The sequence below is a fragment of the Coffea eugenioides genome, chromosome 6, assembly GCF_003713205.1.
Source record: "Coffea eugenioides isolate CCC68of chromosome 6, Ceug_1.0, whole genome shotgun sequence".
NCBI classification, from domain to species: Eukaryota; Viridiplantae; Streptophyta; class Magnoliopsida; order Gentianales; family Rubiaceae; genus Coffea; species Coffea eugenioides.
Window position 1 is genome coordinate 2,387,835 of NC_040040.1, and position 12,137 is coordinate 2,399,971.

Sequence of the window (12,137 nt, forward strand, 5' to 3'; positions counted from 1 at the left end):
TTTGAAAAATGAAAAAAAAAGAAAAAAATTGAGATATTGAAAAACAAACTATACAATCCTGAGACAATCCAAAAGGATATCAGGTTCAACACAATCATCTACAATGACGGTGTGTTTGGATAGAGTATTATTTGAAATATTATTTGAAATAATTACTCTAATATTTTTTATGATATAATATATAAAATAAAAAAATAAATTTTAAAAATATGTTTATGATACAAAGAAAATATCACGCGAGATAATTCTGCCATCCAAACACACTCTAAATGTACAATCAAAATGTTTCATCTTTTCCTTTGTTGTCGTTTGAGGAAAAAAAAAAAAGTTTCATCTTTTCCGCTTCTGGCGCATGATGTGACGAGCCATTTGGTGACAAATTCCTTTGTAATTGGTCCAAACTACCCTTCAATATACTGATACGGCACTGTTTTTTTTGTTTCCCCTCAAAAAATACTGTCGACAAATGATACACCGGGAGGCAGGGCAGCTTCTTACTAATGAAGATGAGATGTCAAAATGACCCCACAAACAGGAAGGTACGTATGCTATATAATTCAGATGAAATTATAGGATATGGTGATCCTCTCAAATTGTGAATGGGCAAAGGTAGCATATGCTCTGGAATACCTCGCAATTATTCTGTATTGCCGCCAGAACCCCCCAGCCCGAAAGAGAATATCCATCGGAAAGAATCCCCCGGTCCCCATGGAGGCCCCCCATATTCTCTCCCCATCTCTACTACACTTCACACGCTACACGCACTATTAATCATGCTCAAAACCAAACCTACACACCAACCCCAAAAATTCTTTCTTCCTTCCAAGTTCCAAGTCATCACCAGCACCATACATTACGCTATTACAGCCCGCCCCCCCTCTTTTTGCCGTATATTTATTTATATTCTTATTCTTCTAATCAAAATCATGTCCCCTTCTTCTCTCTCTATAAGTTCCCCTCTCTCTCCTCGTCGCTTCTCAACTCCTGCTTCCTCCTCTTCTTCTACTTTGTCATCGTCCTACTTGTTTTCTTCTTGCTCTTTACCTTCTACCTCAGCATCAACGCACCCACCTAAAAATTTTGTTAAAGTTTCTTGCTTTTCTACCTCAAGAGCACAACCCGTTGTGCTACTTTGCATAAAGACGCAATCTTTGCAGTGTGCTACTAAAGCCCACAAGAAAGGCGCAGCTGCTGCAAGGCTAAAAAGGGCTAGGCAGAGGAAGCCCTTTTTTGCAGCTAACAGCAACATGACCATTACAGAATACATGGAGGAAGAGGAGGAGAGTCCCCCTCCCTTGCTCGAATCTGAGATGAATTCAAGGCCCAGGCGAATTGCGCTTTTTATTGAGCCCTCTCCCTTTTCGTGAGTCTCTTGCAATTCTTGGAGCATCAATTTCTTTCACATTAGGGAAATGTTGCTGTGTTGTTCTTTGTTGACTTTGAGTTGTGCTAGTAGTATCAACTAAAGATTCCTTTAAATTTTTTTTTTTTGATAGTACGTTGACTTTGATTGCGAAAGTATGCAGCTGCTAGTGCTTCATTTGATGCTTTTGCGGAGAATGGTGTTTACTTTGGCCATATGGAGAGAGTGTCTAAATGCCGGTTGTTATGACGTATTTAATTCGAATTTTCACAAGGCTATGGCAAATTTCTATGGCTTTATTAAGTTACATGTCTGTGGAGTGATCTAGGTCGTACGTATACTTATGCATAGTTGTTTAGGAGCTGAAGCTTGATTGATGAAAATGAAGAAGGAATCAGACACAAATGAGCTGCTCACTCCGTTTTGTCGTTTATGGCATATGGCATGCTACTCATTTACTGCCAGCTATTACTAAAATGGACTCGTTCTAGATTCTTGATCCGTTCAATAATGTCATGACTAGTTGATGACTTGATGGCTTAGGTTAACTGCTGTAATTTTGGGTTATTTCTTGTACCTCATTGTTATCTAGGACTATTGATTTTAGCATTTCTGTGCTGACATTGCATTTCACTTGCTTTGGGAGCTGCCTTGAGAAAACTTCTATGCATATCAATTGGTTCATACCGCAATGTGCTAGACACTAATTGTTCCATTAATTGTGCAAATTAGGCATAACAATTTGTCCTTGACATACAGCCATCCTACTCGGCATTTCCTAGTTATTTGGCTGTTCTGCCTTGAATATTTTTTTGGAAGCTAACTCATATGTGAATTCCATTCGATGCATTCATTACCAAATACTGCCTTCACCTTAAGTTTTAATTTATTTTTCCTTCTACATGTGCTGAGAGCATATTGAACATACAGTTCTTGATGTGCTATGGGGAACTAGCCTGCTTCACTATTTTGGAACTCCCTATATCTCCCACATTCTTCCAATGTTTCTTGCTGATCAAGAAGTTTCAGCTCCTGATAGTTGAACGCTTGCTAGATTCATTAAAATCTCATAGTTACAATCAACTTAAGATGAAAAAAGGGATCAGTATTGTTTCATAACGACTAAAAGTCACTCCACAGACTTGACTGCTTGAAGATGTGAATTGCAGTTTATGCTAATTATTATAGAGATATGGGTAATAATGCACATTCTCATGGAGTCTGATTGAGTTCTTGGCATGACAATGAGCATCTTAAGTTTGGTAAAATTCTTTTGAATTTTTTATTCTGCTCTGTTAGTGCACGAAGCATATCACAAAGTTAGACTCCACACTGTGTATGTGTCCATCTATGCATAAAAGTTGTTAGTATACTGCTAATGGATGGGGCTTCTGTATCTCCTGCTTTTTAGCTTATGGAGCTATGAAATGACCATCTTCTTGTTGTTGTATATGCAGTTATGTTTCTGGCTATAAAAACCGGTTCCAGAATTTCATCAAATATCTACGCGAATTGGGAGATGAGGTATGTTCTTAACATTTTTCTGATGCTTGGTATTTCTGCGCAACTTTGCCTTTTCATATATAGAAGCCCGCATATCATCTCAGAGCAGGCCCTATAACTTGACCAGTCAAGCTCAGATGGAGTAGGAGCTAGGTGTCAGCTGTTAAATTAATTGCTCATATAATCTGGGTATAATACTCACTAGAAATGGGGTTCCTCTAATCCATAACTCTGCCGTAATTCCCATTTGGCTCTTTGCACACAACATTATGTATAAAATAGAGATATTGGCAAAGTTTCTGTGGAAGTTTTGATGTGCAGAGTTCATATTGTACTGAAATGACTTGACACATGATGCAGGTGATGGTTGTGACAACGCATGAAGGAGTACCCCAGGAATTTTATGGAGCAAAATTGATTGGATCAAGGAGGTAGTAATTATTAGTTTCATGTGTTTTGGTTTTAGTGAGTGATGCAATTATATCGATATTGAAGCACTTCGCTTTTCTAGTAGTTCAATGGCTTTTCTTCCCTAGAAATTGTCATTTATTGATGGTGATTAATTCTTTTTTCAGCTTTCCATGTCCCTGGTACAAAAAGGTGCCCCTTTCACTTGCTCTGAGCCCTAGAATTATCTCAGAAGTTGCCAGGTTTAAGCCAGACATTATACATGCATCATCTCCTGGTGTCATGGTAATTTTCTTTTTCTTAATTTGCTACGCTGGATATTGCTGCTTGACTTTTGTCCGATATCTACCATCTAGCTTGTTCAGATACCTGACATTTCTTTTCTTATGATAGGTATTTGGTGCTCTTGCCATAGCAAAACTACTATGCGTGCCCATAGTGATGTCTTACCACACTCATGTTCCGGTGTAAGTTGCATCTGGGTCATTTTTATAAATTTGATTCCCAGAGTAGGTGTTGGGCTGAGATGGGAATAACATTGATAAGTTATAGCATTACAGGCATACATGCACACGTACACGGGTAGAGAGCAAAACTTTCTTTTTCTTTTTCTTTTTGTTGGGAGAAGGGGGCTGGGGCGCGGGGAGAATCTACAACAAATTGCAGGTTCGTTTTTGTCAATCTACTGCGCTTCCAAGTTTGGTGCGTTGGGCTGAATAAAATGTTGTTTGCAGGTACATACCAAGATACACCTTTAGTTGGCTGGTAAAACCTATGTGGTTAATAATAAGTATGTCGCCTCTCTTTCTTGCTATATTTAATGAATTATATACTTTTAATAATTGTAAAATCTGAACATCTCCTCTACAATTCTGTTCCTTGATTCAGAATTTCTTCATAGAGCTGCTGATCTTACTTTGGTACCATCTGCTGCAATTGGAAAGGATCTTGAAGCTGCTCAGGTGACAGCAGGTAAAGTTTCACATGTTCAGATTGGCTGATGGTTCTTTATGCAGATATGTTCACCCTATTCCATTTTCTCCTGAAACATTATTTACTTTGTATTTTGTTATGAATATTGATACTACTACCACTCTACTTAACTGGAGTGCCCAGTTGCTAATACGAGTATAAAGGCTCATCCTCTTCTTTATTTACTATATTTCAAATGGAAATTCACGTATTTTCTAATTTTCAGCAAATAGAATTCGTCTGTGGACTAAGGGTGTGGATTCGGAGAGCTTTCATCCGCGGTACCATTCTGATGAGATGCGATTAAAACTAAGGTAAACTTAGTTTGATGTTAATGACTAGTGGTGATTTTCAACTTAGTATTAATTACTGTATTTTCATGAATCAGTGGTGGAGAACCTCAGAAACCATTGATAATTCATGTTGGCCGACTTGGATATGAGAAGAGCTTGGATTTCCTAAAAAGGTACTGCACTTGTACTCCATGAAGCTTCAGTTGATTGCGTCTTCTGGGAAAGATGATGACTTTCCCTCTTTTTCTTTCCCCCCACCCCTCCCCAAACAAAGGAAGTGATCTGTCTTGGTACCCTTTGATACCTTGGGCAGGGAAAGTAACTCAATATGTATATCTTTAGTGACTGCCCAAAATTGTAAAGGGGAAGACTAAACTAAACAAGGCCCTGAAAAATTGCTTGGTTGCATAACAAAAATGGGGCTCATCATTTTCTTTTGTTTTTTCTGATTGTTAACTTTTCCTTGCATCTTCCAAGTTCACCTACTATATCCTGGTTTCGTGCTTTGTGCATCTGTATCATGCACCAAGATCAAAAAGTTCGAGATTACTGAGTACCTATTCACTCTTTTTATAATTATTAGCTTTTTCAAAACCTAGATTATGTGCTCAAATTTTGGCATTTGAAATAAACACGTTGGAAACAGGATCATGGACAAGCTTCCAGAAGCACGAATAGCTTTTATTGGAGACGGGCCATACAGGTGAGTTACTATGATCTCTGCTTGATCTCCCAAAAATGTTATAGGTGCATCTTCTGTGAACAAAATGTTGTTGTCTCATTTCAGAGCACATACTAGCAGAGACTTAAGAGTCAATAAGTGATGTCTGCTGCTTGTCTGCCAGAACATATGGGATCCCATATCTGATTATAGGCAGATAATTGCTATATCTTTGTCCTATGTCCCACTTTACCTTGTGGAAATTTGTAGGTCTTGGTGGTTCAGGAGATGGAAGGACTCCGATTGGGAGCCATTGCAGTAATGTTTGTTAAAAAGTTCACGTTTGATATGTCACACTTGTAAATTCTGAAATTTCTGTTTGAAATGTTGCTTGTAAATATCGAGACATGCTTATTTCTTTAACCTGCCCACTACATAAAAATAAAGAGTTAATAAATGGCTGTCTTAACAGTTCTTGCTCTTATGCTCGCCATACATATATATGAACACTTTATACCGAACACTTAAAACTTTATACTGAACTTTATATGAACACCTGAAGTATGGAAGTTAGGAATGGTTAAAATGCTTTCTTTTCGTTTATTTTCTACCAGAGAGGAGCTAGAGAACATGTTCAGAGGCATGCCTGCTGTATTCATGGGAATGTTACATGGTGAGGAGCTTTCTCAGGCATATGCTAGCGGAGATGTTTTTATTATGCCTTCAGAATCAGAGACACTTGGGCTCGTTGTTTTGGAGGCAATGTCATCAGGACTTCCTGTGGTGGCTGCTCGTGCGGGAGGAATTCCAGACATAATTCCTGAGGATCAGCAAGGTAAAATTGGGTATCTATTTAATCCTGGAGATGTCGATGATTGTTTGAGCAAGCTGAAGCCCCTGTTACATGATCTCGAATTGAGAGAAACTATTGGAAATGCTGCAAGACTAGAGATGGAGAAGTTTGATTGGAGGGCTGCAACTCGAAAGATACGCAATGAGCAGTACAATGCTGCAATTTGGTTTTGGAGGAAGAAGAGAGCACAGTTACTAAGGCCATTTCAATGGTTATTTAAGCGTATTTTTCAAGCACCAGAGGTTGACTACAGGTGATCCGCATGATTCGTGAAGTTCAGACACAAGATATTCTTGAAAAAGGTAGTATTTGGTGTAATCGAAAAGACATTGGGGATAAATGCGTGACTGATTGCGGCTGTGTATTGAGTTGTACAATATTGGCTGGAAAATTTGGTCAATTCTGCTGTCATTGATTAAATATATGATGATTTTAAGTAGATGTAAGCTTAGTGTGATGAACGTAGGAAGACAGAATTTTTAATGTGTGCTAGCAATTTTAATTTCCTTGGAAGATAATAAGTGTTTAATGTGGGAGCAGCATTTCCATGACCGCTCCCTCAATTTAGTTTGTGATGAAAAGAAGGTGAAACAAAGTATATAATATTGCCCTGTGACTTGTGAGAGACCTTCGACTGTTATTACAAGAAAAATGAGCGTTGGAGGCCTCCTATTGGATTAAAGAAGCCAGGATTGATCTGAAACTTTGACTCCCTGTTTTTTAGGGTAGATCCGTCTGAAACTTTCAGTGCCAACTCATTCAGGCTTATAATCTCTTCAGCAGCCTCGTCTTCTGAATCGGGTCCAACCATTACCAGACCAATTAATTTCTAAGTGTCCTCCGTTTATCTTCTTCACTAGTTGTGCTACCTAGTTGATACTATAGGATGGTGGGCACCATTCCAGGTGTCCTCCAATGTTAGTGTGTTTAAGAAAGATTTAGTCATAACATCTAAACTGCGCTAAATTTGGTATTCATAAAGAACAAACCCTAAACAAGATTACCGATGTTTTAGAGTTGATTCCAAAACAATGAAATGTTGACTTGAAATTCTCCGCCAGCCCTCCAGAAAACCGAGAATATGGCAAAGATGAAGAACACTTGAGAACAGAGAGAGAGAGGTATAATAAAATAGGAAGCAGCATGATGAAGAAGAACACACCCGAAAATTAGAAGTCAAGGCAACTCCAGAACAAAAATGTACCAAGACTGAACAGGACGAGGATGAGATAAAAGCACAGTCGTAGCAATATAATCCAACTTAATCATCAGCAAAATATAGGCTAATATAAATATTGTATTTACATGGCTAGCTCAATTGCAGATTTCTTTCTTGGCGATCCTTAACTTGTTTGGACCCATTTGCAGATGTTTATGATTTATCACACCCATTTGCAGATGTTATATCTATATTGTAGTACGTCTTTTTCAAGATCCTTTCTTCGGTATTTTTTTTTTTCAAACACCAAAAAAAAAAAAAAAATCTTTTATTTCTTCTCTCCTTCTCGACTGAGGTTTGTTTTTTTTTGTTTTCTTTTTTGGAGAAGGAAATTTGGCTGCAATCCTGCGTCCGTTAAAATTTTGTCCAATAATCATGATGCAGGTGGACGGAGTAGAAGGAGACGCGCCTCTGGAGGAGTACAGTACACTAGAATTGAGTCGGTCAGGATTCAGGATACATATTGCATAAATTCCACATCCTTCTCAAGTCCAGCCATAGTCTCTGGTGCTAAAACAACTTCCAGATCGACGCTCCCATTTCCTTCACGCCCTGGGAATGCCGAGATCTTGCCGTCAAATTTATTGGCCCTACCGCTTCGCACTGCAATGGGTCGTCCCCACCCAAAATCATTATCGTACATTGGAAACCTTGGGGAGCTTCCCATGGTGATCATCGCGCCGTCAAAGTTCCCCAGCGGAAACAGCCTTGGATTACTCTCCCATTCCTCGACGCCCCGCCGCACCGTGGAATCGTCATGCGCCAACACATTCCGATGCAGCCGATCCGCACCCCAGGATAGGTCGTTGCCCAGCAGCTCCTCCACGCAAGCCACGGTTGGGATGCTCTGGATCAGGTTACCAAAGTAGAGCGGGTCCACCCGCGGCTCCAGCCGGTGTCTGCAGTTCACCGCCATCCTGAATGTCGTCCTTCTGTTCCCATCCAAATTCCTCGCACGTGTCACGGATCTCCACAGCTGCGCGCACAGGGACTGAAAAGACGAGATCTCATCGGTCGCGGGCTTCAAAGACTTGCGCGTTACCTTTCCGTTAGTTCTGCCGCCGCCTTTTTCCCCGTCACCCGCCACCCAACTCCCCATTTTGCAAGTCTTGTTGGTTCTCAATTTCAGCTGCAAAACTGCCTCTCTGCTGAAATGGAATATCTTTTCCCGCAAAGGCTCTTCACCGGAAAATGTCGCCGAAGGCCCGCCTGCCGGGAGCTGGAGAACCGCCGGGGAGGTGAACACGGTTTCGCGGCAGAAGTTGGGGGACTTGGAGGTCCTTTTGGCCCCCTTACAGGCCTCAGCGAAGGCGTTGAAGAAGTTCCAGAAGGAGGTCCCGTCCACGACGGCGTGGTTCATGGTGCAACCAATGAAAAGGCCGCCGTTGAGCTCGGTGACCTGCACAGCCAGGAGAGGTTTGTGGTGACCGGCGTAGCTGAGAGTGTGGTCGAACTGGAAGAACTTTCGGAAACAAGGCGGGATGTCATGAAGATGAAGTTGATCAGAAGGGACGAGGGTGGGGAGGGAGAGGTGCAAGGCTTTTGCATGGACGAAGTCGACGCCGGCATCGTTGCATAGGATGTGGACGTGACCGTGAGGGTCGGTATGAAGGCGGCCGGCGAGGGGAGGGAAGTGGGAGAGAGCTTTGGAGAGGGAGAGCTTGAGCAGAGAGAGAAGAGAGGCGGCGTCAAGGGGAGGCTGGGATAGTAAAACGCCCTTTTGGATATATTGGCAAGAGAGCATGGGAAGGTCAGAGACGGAGAGCTTTAAGGACGGGAATAGGGCTGATTTGGATTCCGGGTAGACTGTGCATTTGGAAACTACATGAACTGCAGTTGTTGGCATCTTATCTCTCCCTTTTTTCCAGTGATTATGTTCTTCCCGGGAATGGAATCCCAAGTAGTAGTGAGCAGCGACTAGCGAGTGAGTGATGAGGATTTTTTACTAGAAGCGCAGGATGGAACATTTTGGGGCCTGAGAGGGGATTATATATATATAGAGAGAGACAGTTTGTGTACGGGCGTGGAAGGGTTCATGCATTTTGGCAGTTAAGAAGATAGACGGGGTGGTTAGTCGACGCAAGTCGTCTGTACCTATCTTCCTTCTCTTTCTTTGTTGGGACATCATCATTTGTGATGGTTGAATTATTTTGTCATCCGATTATTAGCAGAAAAGAAAAGGAAGGTCCAAGCTGCGGGCAGGCCACTGTGTGGTGGTTGCGGGGTATTTTCATTATTTTTCGCTAGCAATTTTGTCATGGGACTCGATTTTAATGCGCTTTCTTGAATTGCCATGTGACTTGCTCGCGGGTACAAAAGTCTGTCTATTTCATGGTAAGGGGATAAAGTAGATCTAGCCATCTACCTGATGTGTCTGTTCATATATGTTTCCGTGTTCCCTGCTGGTGGTTTCAGTTTAATTGGAAAGCCAATTTTTCCAAAAATATATATATATATTTATATTTTCTGTAAACAGATTTTTTAATTACTTTTTTACTTTACATATATCAAATTACTACAATACATTTTTTTAAATAAAAGCTCTTAAAAATAGCAATCCGAACGAGACCTTGATTTTCTCTAGCTTGATGAACACAATAAAAGTTTTTAGTAAATGGACAATCCAATTAAACCGATTAACTAGTAGCTATTAAATGGATAGATTGGGACTACCTATTTAGAACTAATTAAATTAGACATAGATTCAAATTTATTAGTAAGTAAATTTAAATTACTACCAATACAATAATTATATTCTACTTTTTGCAAAGCCATATTTAACGTTCTTTTCCTATTCTTTAAAGTTTTTTTTTTAATTTTTGTTAAATTTCATCATACTTCCTCCATACCTTCCATCAAAGTTTTAATTAACTAATTAAGTGCTAATTGATTTCTTGCTTTCACACCCAAATTATTTTGAAATTCTTGTAAAGTGTGAAATTTGAAACTCACCACCATTGATTCTTCTGTGTAACTTTTTTTAGTTAAAAATATATTTATTAATATAATGTGTTTTTATTTTTATTGATTACAATGATATCTTATTTTGTTGCTCAAAGAATATGGGAGAAAAAATAAATAAAACTTGCAGCGGATGTAAATGGGTAAAATAACCAAATTCATGTAAAACTATATCCATTTAATTCACATAAATCACTCATTTTGATAGTTTCATCCCAACTCACAGCTACAGATCCCTTGACTTTACCCTTTTCAACCATATACTCTTATCTTTATACCTTTTTTACTATTTAGGATTCGTTATCTCATCTTTACCCTTCCCAACCCTACATTCCTATATTTCTATTCCTTTTATTATTTAGGATTCGTTGTCTCACTTTTTAAGTGTGCTTCTTTTTTCAAATAAAAAGTTAGAATTATGGTCGTAACGGAAAAATAATTGAGTATAATTTTGGTAAATACTACTATTTTTTGTGATGACCACCCAAAATAATTGTTTAAACAAATATTTCTTTTAAAATTTTTGATAAAAATTTCAAAATTTTTTTTTTATCTAAATACCCCCTTTATTAATTTAAAATTCATAGAAAAAATTTATTTTATGTGCATTTTTTGATATACGTGTTATATGAAAAATTATCCAAATGAAGTTTTGAGCATGTAAAAAATTATCTAGATAACGTTGTGTGTCGGAATGTTTATTTCATTGGTTGGAATAATTGTTTAATAGGATAAGTTTAAGGCTAAAAAATTTGATTTAGTTGCAATAGGTTAAATGGTTAAAAAATGATTATAATTGGATATATCATTTGAATGTGTTAACAAATCTATGTATATACCTAGAAAGAAAATGATAAAAATGTCACTATGTAAATGATTAAAAAATAGAAATCATCACATTATTTCTCAAATTTGACAAATCAATATTTATTAATCAAGGAGTAAAATGGGATAAAGTGATAAAGTTGCAATGGAGTGAATGATTTTAATATGGGGCTAATCAAATTTTTTAAATTTATTTTCTTTAATTATAATAGGAAAAAAGGGGTTAAAGTCTGAAAACAAACTATAAAAGATTTATTAAGCACTCATTTGACATGGAAAAATTTTAAATTTGAATTGACATAAAATTAGATTGTAAATCACTATCATTTTCGCATGCTGAGATCAATTCTCAGGTAAATATTAGTAGGGCTTCTAAATACTTTAGAATTAATTTTTCATTCATTGACAGTGTATACACTGTCAGGATTAGATGAACAAAAATTACGCAAAATTTGAATTTAAATTTAATTTTTGTACATGTATTATGAATCCAATGATAATTATATATACACTTTCAGTGTATGTAAGAGTTACTCGACACTTTATCCACAAAAGTCGGAGCAATTCTTTCTAACGAAAGAAGAGAAACTGTGGTTGAAGGACAAACTGGCCGCTGCATTTGAGATCAACAGTTAACATGTGTTAAGCTAAAACGTTTTGGTGTTCGATGATATGTTGGTGGACGTTCTTGTGCCCGTGAAAAAGGAAAAAAAAAAAAAAAAAAAAAAGAAGAAATGTCCCAGAAAGTGGAAACTAGACCATGTGATATCTTTCGGCTTTCTACCGCAACGCTGAATATAAGCAAGTGCCTTCAACGCATGTGTTTTCACTCCTTGGCGTGCCCACGTGTATTCTTGCAATTAATTGTCCATATCCAGAATAAGTCGCGTCATGGTTTACTATTCTTACAAAAGGACCTGCTCCAGTGGCTACTCTTATAGTATCAGAATCAGAGTCGCTTTTAGGGGAATTCAACTTTTTATGAAAATATATTAATCATTATGCCTAAATGATATGACATTGATGAATTTACACATATTTTTAAATTCAAAATATTTACTTGATAAATATGTATTAAG

At 38.2% G+C, this 12,137-nt stretch overlaps 2 protein-coding genes across 2 annotated transcripts; one reads left to right on the forward strand and one right to left on the reverse strand.

Annotated features, from left to right (window-relative positions):
- The first annotated feature begins 822 nt into the window (after window positions 1-822).
- On the forward strand, window positions 823-6,666 carry LOC113773323 (sulfoquinovosyl transferase SQD2). The gene is made up of 11 exons (XM_027317940.1): window positions 823-1,363; window positions 2,821-2,887; window positions 3,227-3,297; window positions 3,442-3,559; window positions 3,668-3,741; window positions 4,009-4,064; window positions 4,163-4,246; window positions 4,473-4,560; window positions 4,635-4,712; window positions 5,186-5,242; window positions 5,815-6,666. The coding sequence occupies exons 1-11, from the start codon at window positions 927-929 to the stop codon at window positions 6,308-6,310; spliced, it is 1,626 nt and encodes a 541-aa protein (XP_027173741.1). The 5' UTR covers window positions 823-926; the 3' UTR covers window positions 6,311-6,666.
- Window positions 6,667-7,278: 612 nt separating this feature from the next.
- Window positions 7,279-9,628, reverse strand: LOC113772872 (BAHD acyltransferase DCR). Its single transcript, XM_027317366.1, has one exon. It carries the CDS (start codon window positions 9,116-9,118, stop codon window positions 7,724-7,726), a length of 1,395 nt encoding a protein of 464 aa, XP_027173167.1. The 5' UTR covers window positions 9,119-9,628; the 3' UTR covers window positions 7,279-7,723.
- Between the last annotated feature and the right edge of the window lie 2,509 nt (window positions 9,629-12,137).